Source organism: Oncorhynchus tshawytscha, linkage group LG04 (assembly GCF_018296145.1).
Source record: "Oncorhynchus tshawytscha isolate Ot180627B linkage group LG04, Otsh_v2.0, whole genome shotgun sequence".
In the NCBI taxonomy this organism is placed as follows: domain Eukaryota; kingdom Metazoa; phylum Chordata; class Actinopteri; order Salmoniformes; family Salmonidae; genus Oncorhynchus; species Oncorhynchus tshawytscha.
The window spans coordinates 40,982,037-41,008,329 of NC_056432.1; the positions used below are offsets into that span (position 1 = coordinate 40,982,037).

The 26,293-nt window shown below is 43.3% G+C and overlaps 1 protein-coding gene across 4 annotated transcripts in view; it reads left to right on the forward strand.

The window, feature by feature from the left end:
- Window positions 1-26,293, forward strand: part of LOC112248815 (F-box and leucine-rich repeat protein 17) — a 314,654-nt gene that overhangs the window by 114,388 nt on the left and 173,973 nt on the right. For all 4 annotated transcript variants that reach the window (XR_006083235.1, XM_042320746.1, XM_042320747.1 and 1 more), the window contains one exon: window positions 16,515-16,645. Coding sequence is in view for 3 of the 4 variants with exons in the window: in XM_042320746.1 (XP_042176680.1) it covers window positions 16,515-16,645 (131 nt within the window). In the remaining variant the exon portion in view is untranslated. The remainder of the gene's footprint in view (window positions 1-16,514; window positions 16,646-26,293) is intronic.

The following is a 26,293-nucleotide window of genomic DNA, read 5'->3' on the forward strand; positions in this document are numbered from 1 at the left end:
AAAGTTTCCACCTCTGAATATTCCCCAAAATGTGCAACCCTAGTCACTATTGTCTAGACATGCACACATGTTCATGAAGTACAATAGCTGGCAGCAATCACCCCCAGACATAGTGGGTCAAAAAAGTATTTAGTCAGCCACCAATTGTGCAAGTTCTCCCACTTAAAAAGATGAGAGAGGCCTGTAATTTTCATAATAGGTACACTTCAACTATGACAGACAAAATGATTCCCTTTGTTGTCATTGCCAACAAAGGGTATATAACAAAGTATTGAGATAAATGTTTGTTATTGACCAAATACTTATTTTCCACCATAATTTGCAAATAAATTCATAAAAAATCCTACAATGTGATTTTCTGGATTTGTTTTTCTCATTTTGTCTGTCATAGTTTAAGTGTACCTAGGATGAAAATTACAGGCCTCTCATCTTTTTAAGTGGGAGAACTTGCACAATTGGTGGCTGACTAAATATTTTTTTGCCCTGCTGTATCTGGCTAACTTAATGGGTCAAGTAATCATCTGGCGAAGTGGAGTCTTTTGTTTAGCTAGCTGGCTAAACAATGAACTGGCATAATCCCAACTCGTACTGCTACCAATACAAACTGATTGTCATAGCTGTAGTATGAATCTGTAGGTAGCTAAAGCTAACCATCTAGGTTCAATGTTGACTAGCTAGCTAACAGTACGCTTTAACTTGCAATGAAAATGACTTTCGGACAAATTTAGAAACATATAATATCTGAATGTAGCTAGACGCTTACTCGTACATGGATGAATGCTTCGCTGCAGTCCGTTTTGTGTGTAGCTACATCTTGTTTTGCCAGCGTTGTGTCAAGTCACACTGGTTCACACTGACCATGACGTGTGCAGAAAGTAGCCCATCACCACTTTTTCTAACTGATCTGTCGATAGGGGAAAGGGGGTGTGGGATGCCTAGTCAGTTGTACAACTGAATACCTTCAACTGAAATTTGTCTTCCACATTTAACCCAACCCCTCTGAGTCAGAGGGGTCTTTAGCGCCCAGAGAACAGTGGGTTAACTGCCTTGCTCAGGGGCAGTACGACACATTTTTTACCTTGTCAGCTCGGGGATTCGATCCAGCAACCTGCAAAAAGTGCATTTGGATTAAAAAAAGACAGTCAAATACCTTTCCTGTGAAGTAGTGACGTACGACATACGCCTAGTTTGTTAAACGGGTCACAAATGTTTAAGTGTTTAAGGTGTAAAATTTAGTTGTGTTTTTGATTTGATAATTTCCTTAATTCTGTCTTCAGCATTTTGCATTCTTTGTCAAACCCGCAACCCTTAAAAATGTACCTGTTTTTTTGTTGCTGTTCTTTTAAATATATATACTTGTTTTCAAATGTAATCCTTAAATACAGTAAGGGTATGATACTTTTTGGGAGGTTTCTAATAGTGGTAGAATTTCTTGACTTTTGATTGCTTTTTGGAATTCATCTGTGCTGTTTTTGGCCCATCTACAATTAATGATTTAGGAATGTTGTACAGCTTGCTGGGTTTTGTATATTTTTCATTGAAATTCTCAGTCCTCTTGAGGAACACAGTGATTTGACTGTGGTCAGACTGAGGGGTCAGGGGCATAGCTGCGGGAAGTAGTTTGGGGGTGTAATTCATATTTCTTTTGTCTAGTGCGGTTTGCCCGCGCTACAGATTGCTATATCGGTCTGCTAATACATGACTAGTAAAGACCCAGTGCACTATTTTTGTGAAGATTATGAATTTTTTATATATATTTTTACACCTTCAGCACCTCTACTTTTCGCAGCTATGGTAAGGGGTTTAAATGTGAATGTACTAAAAGATAAATATATGGTCAGTCTCTGTGACCATATAATCAATTGTGCTACTGATCAAGAGATGAGCAATAGGTATGTCTTCTTAAAGCACATGTGTCAATAATGCCAAATCTGACTTGTGACCAGTGGCGATTTAAGCATGTAAATCGTGGTGGGGTAAACTGCCCCCAAATATTGGGGGGAATCCATGCCAGAAAAGCCACTATACAACACTAAACAATACATTAATTGCACTATAACGGTGACAAATGGTGCCCACAAACTGTTAGGGTCCAATTAAAGCTGTCCCAACAGCAGAGCTTTCTTTTCAGCACCATGGAGTGAATCCTTAGCCAGGTGTCGCAGTGGTTCAGCTCATTTACTGACTTTAAATAAAATATAGCTGATTTGGTTGGCTGACAAATGTGGTTTCTACTGACAATTGAGATGTGCAAACTATGGCATGAGGGGACAACGAGTGGGTAAGAGGCAATCCATAATTTTTATTAAGACAAATGAGCGAGCTAGGACGGACGTAGTCAATATAACTATTTGTTCAGCACTTTTGAAATATACAGCATCAAAATTCAAAATGACATATTTTATTCAGCAGCATACAATACATTTTTGGCCTCACCTTGTTCAAATCAAATCAAATCAAATCAAATTTTATTTGTCACATACACATGGTTAGCAGATGTTAATGCGAGTGTAGCGAAATGCTTGTGCTTCTAGTTCCGACAATGCAGTAATAACGAGCAAGTAATCTAACTAACAATTCCAAAAAAAAAACTACTGTCTTATACACAGTGTAAGGGGATAAAGAATATGTACATAAGGATATATGAATGAGTGATGGTACGGAGCAGCATAGGCAAGATACAGTAGATGATATCGAGTGCAGTATATACATATGAGATAAGTATGTAAACCAAGTGGCATAGTTAAAGTGGCTAGTGATACATGTATTACATAAGGATGCAGTCGATGATATAGAGTACAGTATCAACGTATGCATATGAGATGAACAATGTAGGGTAAGTAACATTATATAAGGTAGCATTGTTTAAAGTGGCTAGTGATATATTTACATAATTTCCCATCAATTCCCATGATTAAAGTGGCTGGAGTAGAGTCAGTGTCATTGACAGTGTGTTGGCAGTAGCCACTCAATGTTAGTGGTGGCTGTTTAACAGTCTGATGGCCTTGAGATAGAAGCTGTTTTTCAGTCTCTCGGTCCCAGCTTTGATGCACCTGTACTGACCTCGCCTTCTGGATGACAGCGGGGTGAACAGGCAGTGGCTCGGGTGGTTGATGTCCTTGATGATCTTTATGGCCTTCCTGTAGCATCGGGTGGTGTAGGTGTCCTGGAGGGCAGGTAGTTTGCCCCCGGTGATGCGTTGTGCAGACCTCACTACCCTCTGGAGAGCCTTACGGTTGAGGGCGGTGCAGTTGCCATACCAGGCGGTGATACAGCCCGCCAGGATGCTCTCGATTGTGCAATTGTAGAAGTTTGTGAGTGCTTTTGGTGACAAGCCGAATTTCTTCAGCCTCCTGAGGTTGAAGAGGCGCTGCTGCGCCTTCCTCACGATGCTGTCTGTGTGAGTGGACCAATTCAGTTTGTCTGTGATGTGTATGCCGAGGAACTTAAAACTTGCTACCCTCTCCACTACTGTTCCATCGATGTGGATGGGGGTGTTCCCTCTGCTGTTTCCTGAAGTCCACAATCATCTCCTTAGTTTTGTTGACGTTGAGTGTGAGGTTATTTTCCTGACACCACACTCCGAGGGCCCTCACCTCCTCCCTGTAGGCCGTCTCGTCGTTGTTGGTAATCAAGCCTACCACTGTTGTGTCGTCCGCAAACTTGATGATTGAGTTGGAGGCGTGCATGGCCACGCAGTCGTGGGTGAACAGGGAGTACAGGAGGGGGCTCAGAACGCACCCTTGTGGGGCCCCAGTGTTGAGGATCAGCGGTGAGGAGATGTTGTTGCCTACCCTCACCACCTGGGGGCGGCCCGTCAGGAAGTCCAGTACCCAGTTGCACAGGGCGGGGTCGAGACCCAGGGTCTCGAGCTTGATGACGAGCTTGGAGGGTACTATGGTGTTGAATGCCGAGCTGTAGTCGATGAACAGCATTCTCACATAGGTATTCCTCTTGTCCAGATGGGTTAGGGCAGTGTGCAGTGTGGTTGAGATTGCATCGTCTGTGGACCTATTTGGGCGGTAAGCAAATTGGAGTGGGTCAAGGGTGTCAGGTAGGGTGGAGGTGATATGGTCCTTGACTAGTCTCTCAAAGCACTTCATGATGACGGATGTGAGTGCTACGGGGCGGTAGTCGTTTAGCTCAGTTACCTTAGCTTTCTTGGGAACAGGAACAATGGTGGCCCTCTTGAAGCATGTGGGAACAGCAGACTGGTATAGGGATTGGTTGAATATGTCCGTGAACACACCGGCCAGCTGGTCTGCGCATGCTCTGAGGGCGCGGCTGGGGATGCCGTCTGGGCCTGCAGCCTTGCGAGGGTTAACACGTTTAAATGTCTTACTCACTTCGGCTGCAGTGAAGGAGAGACCGCATGATTCCGTTGCAGGCCGTGTCAGTGGCACTGTATTGTCCTCAAAGCGGGCAAAAAAGTTATTTAGTCTGCCTGGGAGCAAGACATCCTGGTCCGAGACTGGGCTGGGTTTCTTCCTGTAGTCCGTGATTGACTGTAGACCCTGCCACATACCTCTTGTGTCTGAGCCGTTGAATTGAGATTCTACTTTGTCTCTGTACTGGCGCTTAGCTTGTTTGATAGCCTTGCGGAGGGAATAGCTGCACTGTTTGTATTCAGTCATGTTACCAGACACCTTGCCCTGATTAAAAGCAGTGGTTCGTGCCTTCAGTTTCACACGAATGCTGCCATCAATCCACGGTTTCTGGTTAGGGAATGTTTTAATCGTTGCTATGGGAACGACATCTTCAACGCACGTTCTAATGAACTCGCACACCGTATCAGCGTATTCGTCAATGTTGTTGTCTGACGCAATACGAAACATCTCCCAGTCCACGTGATGGAAGCAGTCTTGGAGTGTGGAGTCAGCTTGGTCGGACCAGCGTTGGACAGACCTCAGCGTGGGAGCTTCTTGTTTTAGTTTCTGTCTGTAGGCAGGGATCAACAAAATGGAGTCGTGGTCAGCTTTTCCGAAAGGGGGCGGGGCAGGGCCTTATATGCGTCGCGGAAGTTAGAGTAACAATGATCCAGGGTCTTTCCACCCCTGGTTGCGCAATCAATATGCTGATAAAATTTAGGGAGTCTTGTTTTCAGATTAGCCTTGTTAAAATCCCCAGCTACAATGAATGCAGCCTCCGGATAAATCGTTTCCAGTTTGCAGAGAGTTAAATAAAGTTCGTTCAGAGCCATCGATGTGTCTGCTTGGGGGGGGATATATACGGCTGTGATTATAATCGAAGAGAATTCTCTTGGTAGATAATGCGGTCTACATTTGATTGTGAGGAATTCTAAATCAGGTGAACAGAAGGATTTGAGTTCCTGTATGTTTCCTTCATCACACCATGTCACGTTGGCCATAAGGCATACGCCCCCGCCCGTCTTCTTACCAGAGAGATGTTTGTTTCTGTCGGCGCGATGCGTGGAGAAACCCGCTGGCTGCACCGCTCGGATTGCGTCTCTCCAGTGAGCCATGTTTCCGTGAAGCAGAGAACGTTACAGTCTCTGATGTCCCTCTGGAATGCTACCCTTGCTCGGATTTCATCAACCTTGTTGTCAAGAGACTGGACATTGGCAAGAAGAATGCTGGGGAGTGGTGCACGATGTGCCCGTCTCCGGAGTCTGACCAGAAGACCGCTTCGTTTCCCTCTTTTTCTGAGTCGTTTTTTTTTTTGGTCGCTGCATGTGATCCACTCGGTTACACTGGTTGTAAGGCAGAACTCAGGATCCGCATCGCGAAAAACATATTCTTGGTCGTACTGATGGTGAGTTGACGCTGATCTTATATTCAGTAGTTCTTGTCGGCTGTATGTAAAGAAACCTAAGATGACCTAAGAAACCTTGTTGCGCTCATTTGAACAGGAAGGTGGTGCGGCGGTCCTTCGTGGGCAAATTTTGTCATCAAACTTTGTCATCAGTCTGGCATTCTCTGGATTTATGGTGCTTTCAAGACAACTGGAAACGGAATAAAATAAGGTCGAACCATGACGTCAGTGATCTTCAGTTCAGAGCTCTAGAAAGAGGCCCAAATTTCCGACTTGGAATTTTGAGTTGGATGACCATTCAAAAGGTATTTTCCCAGTTGTCTTGAACTCACTGAAGTCTGAGATTTTCCAGTTATGAGTTTCCAATTGTTTTGAACACGGCAGAAATCATGATGGATTGACATGACAGCATGGCCAATCTATTCAACCTTTTCTGGCCCATCTTGTTGAATATTCATCCTTTTTAAGCTTGGAAAAGAGACCCTTAAACCCAGAGTTGGACCACACACCCACTCCACTGAATAGCAAGCTAGTGATTGCTTTGCAACGCTTGCAGTTAGCCACTGATTCCTCCCCAAACCACTCATTGTTGGATTTGAGATTTCTAACTTGTTGTATAATGTTTATATCCAATGGCCAATGAGCACCAATACGTTTTATCTATAATTTCTCGTCATTATGACAAGATTGAAAAGGATTTGCCAGTAGATTGTCAACTTGATTCATGATGATGACTGCTTGCATGAGTGACAGAACACTGAGCCAATCACGGCGCATTACCGGCCCCTACACTGTATTTTCCACTGGCTGCCCCGCCACCACAGAAAGCACTGAGCTAGGCTGAAACACCTGCATTTTGGAGCTGCATTACTCAAGAAAAGAAAAAGAGACACATTTGTAAGTGGCTTTATCCATAATAAAGCACTGCGCTACTTTCTTAACACTATCAACAAGGCAGGTCCTACAGGCCCTAGTTTTTTCGCACCTTGACTACTGTTCAGTTGTGTGGTCAAGTGCCACAAAAAGGGACTTAGTAAAATTGTAATTGGCTCAGAACACAGCAGCGCGGCTGGCCCTTGGATGTACACAGTGAGCTAATATTAATATTAGCATGTCAATCTCTCTTGGCCCAAAGTAGAGTAAGAGATTGACTTTATCACTATTTATAAGAGGTTGAATGCACTGTCTGTTTGAACTACTGACCCATAGCTCGGACACCCATATATTGGGGTGTCAGGTAGCCTAGTGGTTAGAGCGTTGGACCAGTAACCGAAAGGTTGCAAGATCGAATCCCCGAGCTGACAACATTCTGCCCTGAACAAGGCGGTTAACCCACTGTTCCTAGGCCGTCATTGAAAATAAGAATTTGTTCTTAACTGATTTGCCTGGTTAAATAAAGGTCAAATAAATTACAAATACTCCAAAGCCACAAGAGGTCTCTTCAAAGTCCCCGAGTCCAGAACAGACTACAATGAGCCACGACTACATGGAACTCAATTCCACATTAAGTAACTGATGCAAGCATTAAAGTTATATAAAAATACACCTTATGGAACAGCGGGGACTGTGAAGGAACACAAACATAGGCACAGACACATGCATACACACACGATAACATGGATTTTGTACTGTATTGGAGTAGGGGCCTGGGTGCCCTTTTTTAAATAGTATCAACTGCCTTAATTTTTCTGGACCGGAGGAGAGTAGCTGCTGCTAATGGGGATCCATAATAAATACAATCTCATTTATTATTATTATTTTTTTATTTTATCCACTTTAAAAATAAATAAAAAATGACTTAACAGGTAGGGCTTAAAACAAGTGGAGCTCTACAACAACATTTGAGCAGTAGCCTTAGCCGGCTACTCAGCTAGGCCGACAATTGTTTTGGAATACAAAATACAGCAATGCTGCATTCAACCGGATAGGTGATCCATGCAAATTGAAAACATTTTTTACTTTGAAATGTTACATCAACCTAGCTGTGTTTTTTTTTGTCATTTCAAGTGAAATACTTTTTGATTAGGTTTGCAGTATATTATGCACATCTGAAAGCATAGTTAAAATGCTAGATACAACATCCTATGTACATAAGTGGACTTTATAAAAGGGACATTTTTTTCTAATAAACAATGGCCAGTTTGGGTCGAGGTTGTATGTATGAATTTTTTTATATATATTTTTTTAAACAAACATAATGGAATGTCTGGCCCGCAAATTACTATAATTTTTTTTCAATATAGCCCATGCACTGATTTGAGTTTGACACCCTTGTCCCAAAGAGTCACCTCGTACCCTACCATTGACAATGTACAGACCCAGGCTTCAGCCGAGCTGAGTTTTTGCTGATGGTGGTGTCATAATTATTTCTAGGGGGGTCATATTCAAGTGATTAAATCAATTGTGGTCAATTCGCTACACTCGCATTAACTTCTGCTAACCACGTGTATGTGACAAATACATTTGATTTGATTATAAAGTTGTCGCCCTGTGTGCTTTTTGAATCGGGAAGAGGTTAAGGTTACCACATACCGGCTTATTATCCTTGGGTTTGAAAATGGCATGTCTCTTAAGTGGAGGTCAGAGAATATGTCATCTGAATAGTAAGTAGACTCCGAGGGCAGTACATATATAGCACAGAGAAATACATGTCTCTGTGAGGGATTTTTGTTTTCAACTAAATGTGATCGTTTCCCAATTTTAGGAATTTCTGATTTTCTCTCTACCCAGTCTAATATTTTACATTTGTGTTTGTGATTGTACAATGAGCTCTCCGTAATTACATGGACAGTAGGTAGCTACATCGGCTCTACACCATGTTTCTGGCAATTATATGTCTCTCTTATTATTGATAACAATAAAATCAGGGTCTGTACCACTGAAGTATATAAACCCTGTATTGCTGATGCTATGTATTGGCCATTGGCTGCTTTGCGTGATGTAGTGTTGTCTGTGCACAATAATGTTTGTACCCTGTTTTGCACCGCTACCATGTTGTCCTGCTGCCATGTTGTGTTGCTACCACGCTGTGTTGTCATGTGTTGCTACCATGCTGTGTTGTCATGTGTTGCTACCACACTGTGTTGTCATGTGTTGCTACCACGCTGTGTTGTCATGTGTTGCTACCATGCTGTGTTGTCATGTGTTGCGGCCATGCTATGTTGTTGTCTTAGGTCTCTCTTTATCTATTGTTGTATTGTCTCTTGTCATGATGTATGTTTTGTCCTATTTTTTATTTTTGTTCAATGAATCCCAGCCCACGGCCCCGCAGGAGGCCTTTTGGTATTACAAATAAGAATAAGAATTTGTTGTTAACTGACTTGCCTTGTTAAATAAAGTTTAAATATATATTTTTCGAGAGGCTTTGAAGCCACTGGTCAGCCATATTAGCACTCCCCAGTAGGAGTAGTTCTCCATTGTAATGAGTGGAATTCTACAGTATTCAATTAAATGTTTCAAAGACAACATTACATGTATTTTTAATTAAAAAAAATTGTCGTGGGGACAGTAACATTGGTGATTTCAAAGAATTATACTTTAAGGATTAAAAAATGTATATATTTGTATGTTTAGATCACGTCATTTGGAAAAATGCAATTAGGTGTCTGTAATAGAACAGATGTAGCAAAAACGAATGTAGACATTTAATAAATGCGTTTCTATAGCTTCCAAAATATATATTTACAATAGTTAGGGAGTGCCAAGATGGAGGGACGGTGGATTCAACACAGTGCTCCCTATGAGTTATATGGTGTGTATATATAAATCATTGGTCTCTACTCTTCAGGCCAAATGCTGAAGAATTTGTTTAACCTTTATTTAACTAGGCAAGTAAGTTAAGAACAAATTCTTATTTCCAATGAAACACACACATGCTGAAGAATAAAGGCCCTGGATATTCCAGCAACTGATATCGAAAGAACTCATTCTAAACAAACCAAATTATTTTCAGTAAAAAAAGATGAACAAAACAAAACAGATCAAATAACTCTCTATCTCGCTCCCCTCCTCTGTCTCTCTAATCCTGTGTGTGCTGGTGTAGATAACAGCCTGTGGCCAGTGGTAGGGGGAGGGCAGTGAGAGGGCTGGACCAATAGAGGGTCATTTACTCTCCAACCCACTAATCTGAATGACCACATACATCCCAACCCGTCCACACACTCATCACACTACGCATGCACATCACATACAAACTTATACACCAACAGCTGAGAGAGAGAATGAGCGAGACAAGTGCAAGCGCGGGAGAGATTTGGCTTGATGCCAGAGGGATATCCCTGCCACAGCTCTCTGCTCTCCTGACTGAAACGGATAAGAAGAGCGAGGGAGGGAGAGAGAAATGGAGAACAAATTCATATCATTATTCAGTTTTATTATATCCTTGTTGTTTGGCATTTGACCCAGAAAGCTGACTAGTGTGGAATGACCTATGCGATATTGTGTGTCTCTCTCATCTGATGTGCTGGTGTTTTTGAATGTGGACCAGCGACACTTCTCACTCACACCTCCACCCTGCCCCTTCACTCGTCCTCTCTCTCACCTTGGTAAACAAACAGAAGGTGTCCCGTCCTCTCACCATACAACACCTCTGGACAGAGAGTGTGCGAGACGGGAAACACTACACCTAGCATTGCTTTGCCCTTGGTCAACTCTTTAAGACAACTCTTGCTATAAGGACAACTGTTGCTCTACCCCTGCTGGTCATGGCTGTGTGCTCCTTGATTCCATAGTTGCCAGATTGACTTTTCTCTTACCAACAAACCTGTTTAGTTTCTCCTCTTAGAAAGTGTGGCATGGCCACAACATTCAGCCTAAGTTATACACAGTCTTTGTGATGATTACTAGCCATGCCAGCTCTGTCAGTCTTAACCACCTTTGATCTTGTAGCCTGTAAGCAAGCTGGATATGTGTCTATGCCAGGAGTAGACTGGGCCGGTCAAACAGGTCTTGGACTAGAATCAATGACCTCATAGTCCAAGGTCCAGTATTCTAACCATGACATTCCCTTTCCATGTGGTATCGACTATGGTCCAGCTTCCTGTCGGGCACCTGACGCTACATAGTTGGTCATGGCACCGTGCACTGGCAACACATATACAAACTCTAATCTAAAGTTTCCGAAAACTCTCGCCCCGGTTTGTTTAAAGGTGAACCATTTTTACATTTTTATTTCATAAAATGTGACATTTTCTATTTGACCCCTGACCTGTGCTCTCATTTCCTGCTTTTGAGACGTGTCTAATTATGGAGGAGGTAGGTGGGAGCCAACCTCACCAGCTGGTCCACAAAGACATGGAAAAGAAATTTGAACTGAAACTTACCACATGATACAGACTTACAGTAAAGGAATGGAGAGTTAAAAAAAAAAAAGATGGTAACATAATAATTGAGACTAACGGAACTGTGAATTAAAGGCTAGATACATCAGTTATTCTGGTTGGAAATTCACCATATGATGAAATTCCAAGTCTCCCTGGGAGCCTATGACAGGCCATGCAGAGGTTCAGTCTGGGTAGTTGGATCCTTTTTATATCACGTTAAACCTCATAATGTGATGCTCTAGTGTTTGCTAGTCTCCGTGCTCTGTGGTAACGGTTTGGTTTGTTATGACTAGCTTCACAAGGAGCCTGCACAGACATGTGTATTCCCCAAAATATTCTCACCAAAATTATTCAAAATAAATAGTATCTATGTAATTTAATTTATATATATATATATATATATATATATATATATATATATATATTTTTTTATATATATATATAACTTTTGACTGGTACTATATATACTATAACTTTTTTATTTTACTCAGTTCATTCAATCTTTATTTTCTATATATAGAGAGAGAGATATATATAAAATAAAAAAAGATTGAATGAACTGAGTAAAAAAAGATTATATATATATATATATATATATATACAGTACCAGTCAAAAGTTTGGACACCAGGTTTTTTCTTTATTTTGACTATTTTCTACATTGTAGAATAATTGGGAAGACATCAAAACTTGGGGCTTCTGAGTGGCGCAGCGGTCTAAGGCACTACATGTCAGTGCTAGAGGTGTCACTACGGACCCTGCTTCGATTCCAGGCTGTATCACAACTGGCCGTGATTGGGAGTCCCATAGGGTGGTGCACAATTGGTCCAGCGTCAGCTGGGGTAGACCGTCATTGTAAATAAGAATTTGTTCTTAACTTGTCAAGTTAATATAAGGTGAAATAAATACTAATTGAATGACACATGGAATCATGCAGAAATCAAAAAAGTGTTTGGACAAATCAAAATATATTTAATATTTCAGATTCTTCAAATTAGCCACCCTTTTCCTTGATGACAGCTTTACACATGCTTTGCATTCTCTCAACCAGCTTCATGAGGTAGTCACCTGGAATGCATTTACATTAACAGGTGTGCCTTGTTAAAAGTTAATTTGTGGAAATAATTTCCTCCTTCATATGTTTGAGCCTATCAGTTGTGTTGTGACAAGGTAGGGCTGGTATACAGAAGATAGCCCTATTTGGTAAAAGACCAAGTCCATATTATGGCAAGAACAGCTCAAATAAGTAAAGCGAAACGAAAGTCCATTATATTACTTTAAGACATGAAGGTCGTTCAATCCGGATAATGTCAAGAACTTTGAAAGTTTCTTCAAGTGCAGTCGCAAAAACCATCAAGCGCTACTTTGAAACTGGCTCTCATGAGGACCGCCACAGGAAAGGAAGACCCAGAGTTAAACCGGTGGAAATCTGTTGTTTGGTCTGATGATTCCAAATTTGAGATTTTTGGTTCCAACTGCCGTGTCTTTGAGACGCAGAGTAGGTGAACGGATGATCACCACATGTGTGGTTCCCACCGTGAAGCATGGAGGAGGAGGTGTGGGGGTGCTTTGCTGGTGACACTTGGGGATTTATTTAGAATTCAAGGCACACTTAACCAGCATGGCTACCACAGCATTCTGCAGCGATACACCATCCAATCTGGTTTGCGCTTAGTGGGACTATCATTTGTTTTTCAACAGGACAATGACCCAACACACCTCCAGGCTACAATATGTAAGGTGCTATTTGACCAAGAAGGAGAGTGATGGAGTGCTACATCAGATGACCTGGCCTCCACAATCAACTGACCTCAACCCAATTGAGATAGTTTGGGATGAGTTGAACCGCAGAGTGAAGGAAAAGCAGCCAACAAGTGCTCAGCATATGTGGGAACTCCTTCAAGACGGTTGGAAAATCATTCCAAGTGAAGCTGGTTGAGAGAATGCGAAGAGTGTGGAAATCTGTCATCAAGGCAAAGGGTGGATATTTGAAATATTTGTTTAACAATTCTACAATGTAGAAAATAAAGAAAAACATTTGAATGAATAGGTGTGTCCAAACTTTTGACTGGTACTGTGTGTGTGTGTATATATATATATATATATGTTATTATTATTTTTGTCACATACATCAGATGGGTGCAGTGAAATGTGGTGTTTTGCAGGTTCAGCCATAATAGTACGGCACCTGGAGCAAATTGGGGTTAAGTGCCTTGCTTAAGGGCACAGCAACAGGTTTTTCACCTTGTCGGCTCTTGTATTCAAACCAGCCCCCTTTCGGGTACTGGCCTAACTACTAGGCTACCTGCTAGCATTTATTTATTCCCTCTTTTTTTCTTTCTGTAAATGTATTGATTAGTGAACAGACTTCCATGCGATGTTAACCTCGAGCTCCGCTCATCATCTCACACACTGGGACAGAAAATACAGAATTTTTCCATTATTAAAATCATAAACCCAAAAAGCTCATTTTTTTTCTCCATGGCAATAGTTCACTGGACCTTCGGTTGCCCAATGTGATTAATACAAAAGTGAGGAAAATCTGGCGTGTGTGTAGGCTGAGCCCAGAGCAGCTGTGTTTCACAGGTTTGAGTGTTTTTATTAACACTGTGAATAATCAGACAACCCTTCCTGCCAACTCACAGGAGTGAAACTGCTACGGTAAAAAGCTGCGCCAATGAGGGAAAACATGCCAGAACACACACACACACACACACTCGCTCTCTCGCTCTCTGTGATCAGTGTAATGAATTAGTATCAACTCTGATCTTATAAGTGATTCATTATCCTGATGCATAAAGACCGAAAACTCTATTCATTATAATCTATCAACAGTGAGACAACAAATACTGTCACTCCTTTCAACGTGATGGATTTCACTCATTTGACCTTTATTTTCTTGACACAGATTTTATTTCTTTATTTGAGGGATTTAGGGATATTTTTCGATCCGCATTCCAAAATGTAGAATTTTACCCTGTCGTGTTTTTTTGTTGAGTTTAACAAAGTTTGAGTCTCAGCCGTGACTGTGCTTCTCTCCTCATTTATGCAGACCTATGCTAATTCACTCGCATACAACCCAGCTGCACATCGGCCAATCAGAACTGAGGGTTTGTTGCCCTGGTTTCTCGTTGGATAATTCACATCAATGGCTGGGTTTCCACTGGCTGGCCAAGAAATTCTATTTTGGCAAAGATAAGCATATTTGAAGACCGAATTCCACTTTTGAAGTTGTGCTTTAGTGTTGGCCCCAGATTAAATAGCCATACAACATGATGTGTGTGTCTGTGAGAGCGTGCAGGTGAGCCTTTTGACTTTTGACATCACAAGAGAGAGGGTGTTAGACCGAGACCGTGAGTGAGAGGTTTGTCTTACATGCATTTCTGCATTTTCTTTGTTTCGCCAACAACGCAGCCATATCTCACCCCCCCCCGCGCCCCCCCACACACACCAGCATTCTATGAACAATTTAACCCTTCAATCCAAAGTCGATCACTGGGGAACTCTTTAGGATATGTATTCATCTTGAGCCTTGATAATGTTTCTAAAATATTATTTTGTATTGAGTTTAATTTTTACATATGGAATGCTTCAAATTATGTGCTGTTGGGACGCCATATACATAATGAAAGATATTATATACCTACTCGTTATGGCTGATCCCATGTCTGATCCTGAATCATATTGCCGGGTCTCTATCTCCCTCTGTCTCGCCTCTGCCTTTGTCTCTGTCTCGCCTCTCCCTCTGCCTTTGTCTCTGTCTCGCCTCTGTCTCTGCCTTTGTCTCTGTATCTGCCCCTCTGCCTTTGTCTCTGCCCCTTGTCTCGCCTCTCCCTCTGCCTTTGTCTCTGCCCCTTGACTCGCCTCTCCCTCTGCCTTTTTCTCTGCCCCTTGTCTCGTCTCTCCCTCTGCCTTTGTCTCTGCCCCTTTTCTCGCCTCTCCCTCTGCCTTTGTCTCTCTCTGCCTTCGTCTCTGCCTTTGTCTCTCTCGCCTCTGTCTCTGCCTTTGTCTCTCCCTCTCTCTCTCCCTCTGTCTCTCCCTCTCTCTCTCCCTCTGTCTCTGCCTCTCTTTTTCTCTCTACTGATCTACAGTGGAGGATTATTCACGGGACTATCGCTACAAACAGATAAGTGTCACACCTTGATCCATCAGTGGGGGAGGAGGTGTCTGTTCTGTAGGGAGGAGGAGACAGGGAAGCATCTATTTCTCATCTTCCAGGCTGGTTGGGTTGTTTTCTGTCCTGTGTGGGTGGTGTACAGGCCTAGGGTAGGGGTTGACTGTGAAGCTATATGTTGGAGGGCCTAGGTATAGCGTAGACAGCAAGCAAAGGGACTTCCCAGTAAACTACCTGTTGGGGCAGGCAAAAATTGTGTGAAAGACCAGGAAAAATAAGATGTGGGGGGAGGAGGGTGTACGGACCCCAGAGCTGTGCTGCTTTGTAATCCGTTGTAGGGGTGTGGGGCGTTAGGGGGGGGTTCTATGTACAGTGGAAGAGGTGGGGGCTTGGTTCGCTCGCTCAGTCGAACATTTTTGTCCACCTCTGTAGCTGTCCATGTGACCCAACACTAAGCTCTATGCATTCTAATTATGACTGCGACAACGGTTCCTCCCGGTGCTGCCGACCCCGTGTGTGTAAAGCCACTGTGGACTCTACGGTTAATTGCATCATGGATTTACCAGGTCACATGGTCATATCGGATGTTTTTCAGACTGCACGGCCTCTGACAAATAAAAACCAGACACCCTTTCTATTTCCGCGTGTGTCAAGTGAGAAGCAGATCCAGGGATTCTCCAGGCTGCCCCGCCCTTCTCCTTCCTCCTCCAGTCTGTCTTGACGAGAAGCCCACAGAGCAGGCAACGATACCTCTAATCGTGATACCTACTTGAAGCTTGTTTTGTGTGTAGCCATGACTGTGACATTTTACACCCTGCTTCCCCATTGTGCGTTTTAGAAATGGTATATGTTTTAGTAATACTTATTATCTGCCTTCCTGGTGTGTGTGTGTGTGTGTGTGTGTGTGTGTATGTGTGTGTGCGTAGGCTTATCCCATTCTCCTTGCCGAGTGTGTATCAGAGAAAATATACCTGTGTTATTATTTGTTGTTGAGTTGGTAATCCTCTCGTAACTTTTGTTGTGCTGAAGGACTCGCGGTGCAAATCAAATGTTGTTGGTCACGTAAGTGCAGACTTTTACCGTGAATGTAGTTCAGGAGGAAAGAAATAGATAAATGAAATACTACCACAAAATAACAACGAGGCTATACACAGTATAAGTGTCCTGGGGTACGAGGTAGTTAGGCTGATTGGTTGAGGTCATATGTACACACAGGTTTGGTCAGGTGATTGATTGAAGTGCTATGTATATTTAGGCAGAACGCGTGTGTGTGTCTCTACTGAACCTCTATCTCTGTCCTCTCACCTAGCTGCGTAACCTGAGCAGCCTGGACCTGCGGCACATCTCCGAGCTCAACAACGAGACCGTGATGGAGGTGGTCCGGAAGTGTAGGAACCTCAGCTCCCTCAACCTCTGTCTCAACTGGAGCATCAACGACAGGTACACACACACACACACACACACCTACATTTCAAACTAATGTTCTGTGAGTTTAGGGCTTGTGCGTGTGTGTGTGTGTTCCTGGAATCATAGCTATTTTCCTGTAGTGAGGGAAGCATATCGTCTTTGCTCCTATATTATGAATGTGATGGTGTGTGAAATTGCTGTCGTGAGCTTTTCATCTCTTGGACTCTGGTTCTGTGTTGATGACAGTTTCTGTGTTGCACTGATGTGTTACTGTGTAGGGGGCTATTTGTCAATCGCTGGATATTGCTTCCGCTGAACATGTTAGGGGGCGATGAAACACCAGAACCCATTCATTTTCAATGGAGAGAAGTCAAGTGGGGGGGGGACCATCGGGCAGTGTGAGCGTTGGGCGAGGGAGCGTTAACAGGGCGGGACCAAAGAAACGGGGAAAGCTGAACTTGATGCAAATTGTCAGTGATATCACGGCGCAATTGACAGATCTGAAGCTCACTATAGCTTCCAGCCCCTACTGGATTGGCTGTTGATACTTAGCACTAGCTAGCCTGCTTGCTAGCATCCACATAAGGACCGTATGTTACTTCTCTTGCCCTACAGGTATTGATATTTATTACGCTAGTTTCTATAGTCAAGTCTCAGAGGCTGGAGGAGAGTAGAGGAGGTGGAAAAATAGACTTGGAAACTCAACTCTGACATGGGATGGGATTTCTGTGTTATGACACATGCTTGATGCGTTGTGGGACTGAGTCAAGCCAGTTGGCTCTTTCCCAGTTCTAGACCAGGCGTGCACGCACATGCACATAGATTTTGTTCCATGGCATGTTTGACATTTTCTGTGATGGAACTACAAACGTTGCTCACCCTCGGGGGTGGGTGGGAGAGCGGGGGAAGGGGGAAGGGGGGGAAGAGAGAGAGGGGGGAGAGAGAGAAGGGGGAAGGAGAGAGAGGGGGATGAGAGAGACAGGGGGGTGAGGAGGGAGGGGGAAGGGGAGAGAGAGAGAGAGGGGGGGAGAGAGAGAGAGAGAGAGGGGGAAGGAGAGAGAGAAAGGGGGAAGGAGAGAGAGAGGGGAAGGGGGATGAGAGAGAGAGAGAGACAGGGGGAAGGAGAGAGAGGGGGGGAGAGGAGAGGGGGGGGAGAGGGGGAAGGAGAGAGAGAGAGAGAGAGAGAGGGGGAAGGAGAGCGAGGGGAGAAGAGAGAGAGAGAGAAGAGAGAAGGAAGAGAGAGAGAGAGGGGGGAGGAGAGAGAGAGAGAGGGGAAGAGAGAGAGGGTGGGCAGGAGAGAGAGACAGGGGGAAGGAGAGAGAGGGGGAAGAGAGAGAGAGAGAGGGGGAAGGGGAGAGAGAGTGGGCAGGAGAGAGAGACAGGGGGAAGGAGAGTGAGAGAGTGGGTAGGAGAGAGAGACAGGGGGTAGGGGGGGAGAGAGAGAGAGAGAGAGAGAGAGAGAGGGGGAGAGAGGAGAGAGGAGAGAGAGAGGGGGAAGGAGAGAGAGGGAGAGAGAGAGGGGGGGAAGGAGAGAGAAGGGGGGAGAGAAGGTTCTGGCAGCTTTTTCCTCATTGGCGCTTCCAATTCTCTGGAATGATTGACAGACTCAAATAACCCGCTGGCTGGATTCATGGATCACGTCCCAGAGGAGGGAAAAGGTGAAATAGGATTTTCCTTTTGGGAGGAAGTGGGAGTTACTGTAGAGAGAGAGAGGGAAAAACCAACCCTTTAGAGGCATGACTTTGGTGGCTTGAGTAAACCCTCTCTTGTTTTATTTATCTTTCTTTTTTGAATGTATTGATTTATATCTGCTTTATGTATTGATGTATGTCCCTGGCAGCAGCCTACCTGCCTTGAGGTATAGCAGGCTGCTTTTGGAGTGTTAACACACTACTGTATTTACTATGCAGCCGAGATACAACGGCTGCACCCTCCTCGGTTTCTCAGCTCCGTACCAGGTTATACATCTATGAATCTGCTGGAATGGTTGGACTTGGAGGGTTATGGGACTCTAGTATACTCCACCAATAAAAAATAAATAAAAAACATGACGTGTGCCAGATTACTCTGAGGGGGCCGCGAGACGTTACCGTTCTTCACCCCTTACACACACACACACACACACACACACACACACACACACCGGCCCTATGCCCTATAATGACATTAACTGGTGTTGGTGGAGCTGGGGGGCGAGGGGTGTGTACAGGATTATTGGGGCCTACGGCTGGGAGATGACAGAGCGAGTTAGGGGAGAGAAAATGAGAGACGCAAGGCAGGAGGGGAGAGTTTACCACCTTGATTTCCCCAGTTGCAAGGTGTATAAATCCTAGGCTGTATGACTCTATATCAGGCTGTGTATCAGATGTACTGTATAACCTACTGGGCTCGATATGCTGCTGAGTGCCCAAGGGCCCAGAGAGCAAATCAAATTGATAATCTGGTTTACTGTTATGAAATGTCACATATCTCAGAGAGGTGTGGGAGAGATTGTGTTAGGGGTGTCTGTTTGACAATGAGATTACATCCATGGGTGTGTTCCTCTCCTGGACAGGCCTAGTTTAGCATGTCAGAATGTAACGCTGCGGTGTAAGACAGAGGGATACGGAGGGAGACGGAAAAGGGAGACAGACACCCGGCAATATGATTCAGAATCAGACATGGGATCCGCCATAACGAGTTGGTTTCCCCTAAACACGCGAGCCGCACACATGCATGTACACAGTACACAGTACACAGTACACCCGCACTCTACGAAAGCACTAGCAATCACCACTAGCAATCAGTCATCTAGCAGAAACAGTTTCCACCTGTGCCTCCCCTCTTCCACATCCCATCTCTTTACCATTTACCTCCCTGCTGCTAGATTACCACTGTGGTATTTGGGGGGCTTGACCTAGACGGGGTGTTTGTGTGTGGAGGTAAACAGGTGTAAAATGACCTCTTATTTCCTGGTGTAATTCCCCCCCTGATGGGGACATCAGATAGATGGAACCCATGAGGTGTGTGTGCGTGTGTGTGCGTGTGTGTGTGTGTGTGTGTGTGTGTGTGTGTGTGCGTGTGCGTGTGCGTGTGCGTGTGCGTGTGTGCCCGTGCATGATGAAATGAGGTGTCATCAAAAATACAGGACCCAAGGGGAGGTAAAATACCCTGGCAGTGAAATGCTCACCTGCAGTTTTCTTTCTCGGACACAATACAACAACGATACAAAGTCATGAAAGATAAGAACACGGACATAAAGTAAATAGCTCAGTAGAATAGAATTATAATACACGAAGGCACAGTTTGTAGTCCAACATTTACACGCGTTTTGTGGGATTGCGGGACAAGTGTTTAAATTGTGCAGTATTGTGCAGTAATAATAAGACTGGGAGCAGCAGTTGTGATGTGTGTTTAGCGTGAATATACAGGTAACTACCAAAATAAAGGAAGCGCCAACATAAAGTGCCTTAACAGGGCGTTGGGGCCACAACGAGCCTTAACAGCTCTAATGCACCTTGGCATAGATTCTACAAGTATCTAGGACTCTGTTGGAGGGATGCGACACCATTCTTTCACGCTAAATTCCATAATATTGTTGTTTTGTTGACGGTGACGTAAAACGCTGTTTCAAGGCGCCGCTCCAGAATCTCCCGTGAGTTTCAATTGGGTTGAGATCTGGGGACTGAGAAGGCCATGGCATATGGTTTTCATCAAGCCATTCAGTGACCACTTGTGCCCTGTGGTTGGAGGCATTGTCATCCTATGGGGGGGGGGGGCATAGCCGTGGTAGCAAAAATAATGTCCAAAATAATGGCCTGCCCAGCATTTTTATATACGACCCTAAGCATGATGGGATGTTAATTGCTTCATCAATTGTGTGTATAAGGTAGTGTGTACACCTATTACTATGGAATTATCAACGGGGCACCAGTCCAGTTATTGCACAAAATAGTATTCTAAACCCTGACTTATGGGTTATTTTAGTAATACCTCTACAAGACTATAATTACAATAATAGTATTCTAAACCCTGACTTATGGGTTATTTTAGTAATACCTCTACAAGACTAGAATTACAATAATAGTATTCTAAACCCTGACTTATGGGTTATTTTAGTAATACCTCTACAAGACTAGAATTACAATAATAGTATTCTAAACCCTGACTTATGGGTTATTTTAGTAATACCTCTACAAGACTAGAATGACAATAATAGTATTCTAAACCCTGACTTATGGGTTATTTTAGTAATACCTCTACAAGACTAGAATGACAATAATAGTATTCTAAACCCTGACTTATGGGTTATTTTAGTAATACCTCTACAAGACTAGAATGACAATAATAGTATTCTAAACCCTGACTTATGGGTTATTTTAGTAATACCTCTACAAGACTAGAATTACAATAATAGTATTCTAAACCCTGACTTATGGGTTATTTTAGTAATACCTCTACAAGACTATAATTACAATAATAGTATTCTAAACCCTGACTTATGGGTTATTTTAGTAATACCTCTACAAGACTAGAATTACAATAATAGTATTCTAAACCCTGACTTATGGGTTATTTTAGTAATACCTCTACAAGACTAGAATTACAATAATAGTATTCTAAACCCTGACTTATGGGTTATTTTAGTAATACCTCTACAAGACTAGAATGACAATAATAGTATTCTAAACCCTGACTTATGGGTTATTTTAGTAATACCTCTACAAGACTAGAATGACAATAATAGTATTCTAAACCCTGACTTATGTGTTATTTTAGTAATACCTCTACAAGACTAGAATTACAATAATAGTATTCTAAACCCTGACTTATGGGTTATTTTAGTAATACCTCTACAAGACTAGAATGACAATAATAGTATTCTAAACCCTGACTTATGGGTTATTTTAGTAATACCTCTACAAGACTAGAATTACAATAATAGTATTCTAAACCCTGACTTATGGGTTATTTTAGTAATACCTCTACAAGACTAGAATGACAATAATAGTATTCTAAACCCTGACTTATGGGTTATTTTAGTAATACCTCTACAAGACTAGAATGACAATAATAGTATTCTAAACCCTGAATTATGGGTTATTTTAGTAATACCTCTACAAGACTAGAATGACAATAATAGTATTCTAAACCCTGACTTATGGGTTATTTTAGTAATACCTCTACAAGACTAGAATTACAATAATAGTATTCTAAACCCTGACTTGTGGGTTATTTTAGTAATACCTCTACAAGACTAGAATTACAATAATAGTATTCTAAACCCTGACTTATGGGTTATTTTAGTAATACCTCTACAAGACTAGAAATACAATAATAGTAAAACATTGATTCGTCTGAAGGTGGGAATTCTTTTGAGAATCAATTTGAGTCCTTTACCAGTGTCGTGTCTTTGGCTATGCCGGATAAAGTGATATGACATGCTATTCTATAAAATCCTCTCTCTGTAATTAATATTACCTGATTGAGCTAATCATGTAAATGTAATTAACTAGAAAGTCGGGGCACCACGAAATAATATTTATAGAGCTGTTATCTTCCGAATAAACTCTTAGACCTAGTAATATTTTACATCAATAGCAGTCAATATCAATCGACACCTTATTTCAGTCTCACCTGAAAGTGGGAAATTCTTGGTTATCTTCACGAACCCTGGCCAACAAGTTGAATCAGCAATACAAAATTGAGTTTAATTATTTATTTACTAAATACCTAACTAATCAGGTATTTAGGACTTAAGGGTTGGCCTGAAGAAGTAGGGGGACGCTGGAACGAGGCCGGGATGCTGTCGCATTTTGTTGGTCTTTTAGTTTGAGGAAGCTGTGTAGAGTTATTGTGTAACTCGGGTTCCAATAGGTTTTAACCTCATTTGCGTTCTGTTAGGTCGTCCCATCGTATTTGTACTTTTCTGCAGATTTTTGGTCATGGGTATGAAAGGCTGAACTTTAGCCTACTAAACTCTTCCTTCTCTTGTCATGCAGAGCTGAGAGTACCCAGAAGTTAGGGCTCGGCATAGCAAGTCAAAATTAGTAACATCTGTTTTAATAGAACCATGAACTGTCCTACCAGTGGTAGTTCTGAGAAGGTATACTTTCTCATCGTCTGAGATTTGTGGCAGTAAATGCAGAGAATGGTTGAGATTTTTGAAGTTTGACTTCATGTTTGAGCCTTAAGGATGTGACGGATCAAAAATGTTCAATGTCTTTCATAAGCTTTCTGGCTTGGTTGAGTGTGTGGAGTTTTGCCTGGGATGTTTCAGTAGGCCTAGGTGTCAATCACAGGAGGTTGGTGGCACCTTAATTGGGGAGGACAGGCTGGTGGTAATGACTGGAGCGGAATCAGTGGAACGGTATCAAATACATCAAACACATGGTTTATCCCCATATCCCCAATTTTGTGATATCCTATTGCGATCCAATTACGATCTTGTCCCAACAGGCTCAGGAGAGGCGAAGGTCGAGTCATTAGTCCTCCGAAACATGTCCCGCCAAACCGCGCTTCTTAACACCTGCCCTCTTAACCCGGAAGCCAGCCGCACCAATGTGTCGAAGGCAACAGTGTTTTAACTGACGACTGAAGTCACCCTGCAGGTGCCCGGCCTGCCACAAGGAGTCGCTAGAGCGCAATGAGACAAGTAGAGCCCCCCAGCCAAACCCTCCCCTAACCCAGACAACACTGGGCCAATTGTGCACCGCCCTATGGGACTCCCGGTCACGGCTGGTTGTGACACAGCCTGGGATCGAACCCGGGTCTGTAGTGACGCCTCAGGCACTGCGACGCAGTGCCTTAGAACGCTGTGTCACTCGGGAGGTGGGGCATTGCCTTTTGTTTTGAAAATAAACATTCCCTTGAAACTTGGTCAACCCAAAGGGTTCTGCTCAAAGTCTTTGCTTGGCCCTGATTTAGCTCATTCAACTTTTCTAGCTGATTAGAGACTTGGGACTTGTAGGTTAACAATTTAGTTTTTATTTGTTCCATTTCTGAACGCACGACTTGGGACTGTTCTTATGAGTCATTTTGTAATTGGCAAGTGTTGAACATAGCTGCTAGGTCAGTTAAATTAGCGCAATCTAATCTCACAGGCATAGCCTTATCGCCTTGTGAGTTTAACAATAGCTTGGATTTATGTTCCATTTGGGACCCCTGTAGCGTGAGAGAAGATAAGATCTCTGTGGTGTTATCCAGGGCCACATGGTGGGATACATTGCTGGTAGTCTCAGTCAGACTGTAAGAGGACTGGTTGAGAGTTTTGTCCTTAAATGATTTTATTGCTGCTGCGAGTAAACACACACAGTGTTTAATTTCATTAGACATTGGGCGGTTTAACATGGAAGCGCCTAGTGCAATCATTACCACGATGTTTATACCACCAGGGCCGATCAGGGCTCTGGTGGTATAAACAAAACAGTTGTTTGTTAGCTATTGCGATCAATGTCGGTCAGATAATTCTGATGATCTGATATGCTCAAAGTGCTGTTAAATAGTAAGTCTATTTGGACGTGATATCCTAATCAACGTAATTCTACTCTATGTTCAACCCTATACTTTATCAAATGACAACGTTAGTGTATCCAATAGTTGTGTTGACATTTTGCGAAGACTTTTGAGAACGGTAGCACTCTTGTCACACTGTTAGTGGGTACAGAGGTGTCCGTTTCAGAGCATTTTTACGCCGCGTTGGAGCAAACTCATGATGTCAAATTGTTCTAGCAAAGTAGCTCTAAGGTTCTCCTCGCACAAAGTGTCAGATAGTAAGATACTGTGTGTACACTTATTAAATGGGCACCAGTTATTGGACAAAATGGTCTTCTAAGCCCTCCCTGACTTACGAGTTATTTTAGTAATACCTCTATAAGACTAGTTACAATAATAGGTATGACATTTTTGAACATCAATTGGAGTTTTTACCAGAACAACAAGACAAAACCAATTGATTGTGCCACATGTAATAACACTCATCAGTTGCAGAGGCTGTCCTATAATTGTCTTCGCTTTCTTTCCCTTGAAGAAGATTAGCTCACGCGTATCGTTCAGGCTACGCTCGCTCTTTTAAGTCTTCCATCTTCTTCTGAGCCTGTTTAGTGCAGGGGCACCTCCGTCCCTATTTCTGTACTGGATATCAGGTACGATTCCTTAAAATGTACTTTTCCCCCTAATTTATCAGTTACCAGTTCTGGCCGTTTAAAGGAAAAGGTCCTGGGCCTGTAGTCGACCTGCTGGCGATGGAGTTTTTGCTGCTGGCGACCCATTTTATACGACCCACTGTCTTGGAAGCAGATCAGGTGTTTTGGGGTGAGAATCTAAAGTTGGTTAAGGTCAATTCAACATGAGGGCCAGCATTGTTCAACATATCACATTCAAACGACACATCGCTACATGTGGAAGCATTTGCTTTCAATATCATTTCTATCCCCCATATACTCAAGTGTTTCCATTATTTTTGGCAGTTACCTGTATATGTGTGCATGAGTGTGTTAAGGTGCAGAGAGTCAGTGCAGGTGACCAGTCAGGTGCAAGTGTTCAGCAGTCCTATGGCTTGTCGTTAGAAGCTGTCTCTGAGCCTGTGGGTATCCGTAAGGGAGGGAACAGCTCGTGTCTGGGGGTCCTTGATGATGCTTTGGGCCTTCCTCGGGCACTGTTTTGTGTAGTTTTCCTGAACGGGTGGGAGCACAGTCCAAGTGATGTACTAGGCTGTCTTCACCACCCCCTGGAGGGCCTTGCGGTCAAGCAATTCCTGTACCAGGCTGTGATGCAACAGGTCAGGATGCTCTGTGTTGTTTGCGGTAGTATTTGGAGTAGACCCGGGTTGGCATGCCCATTTTCTTCAGCCGCCTTAGTAAATAGAGACACTGTTGCTCCCTCCTGACAAGGGTAGGGGGTGTTGTTGGTCCATGTCAAGTCCTCGGTGATGTGGACGGTCAGGAACTGCTGATTCTCAGTCCCGTTGATGTGGATCGGGGCATGTTCCCTCTGCTTCCTGAAGTCAACAATCAACTCCTTTGTTGAAATTGAGGGATAGGTTGTTGTCCTGGCACCACAATGCTAGTTGACTTAACCAACAACAGCCTGTAGAGAGGAGTTATCAGGCCTAAGAGTCAGTGTGGAGGTGTTGTTGGATTGGGTATTTGCCTTTGTAGTCCGTGATCATCTGTAGTCCGTGATCATCTGTAGTCCGTGATCATCTGTAGTCCGTGCCAAATGCGTTTCCGAGTCCGAGTTGTCGAACATCAATTCAAGTTTGAATCTGTATCGTCTTTTTGCGTTGCTAAGGGATTTGCGGCGCTGGTACCCGCTTGCCTTGTATGCGCCACGCTCCACCTAGCCATCAGGGTTCGTTCTGCTGACATTGAATGCAGTACGGGCTCTCAGCATGGTACGGGCTCTCAGCAGGGTTGATCCAGGGTATTTGGTTGGGGAATGACCTGGATCTTTATTGTGGGTACAACATCAACACATTTCCTAATGAAGCCTCTTACTGGCCATGTATATTCCTCAATGTTGTTGGAGGAGTCCTGGGTGGATGATGCATCTTTGAACATATTCCGATCAGTGATCTCGAGTCCTGCAGCGTTGAGTCTGCCTCTTCTGTCCAGTCCAGCGCCTCACTATTCTCTGTTAAACAGTACAGTTGTGAAACGGTGTGTCTGTCTGTGTCAGGACTGCTAAACTATTCAGTTATTT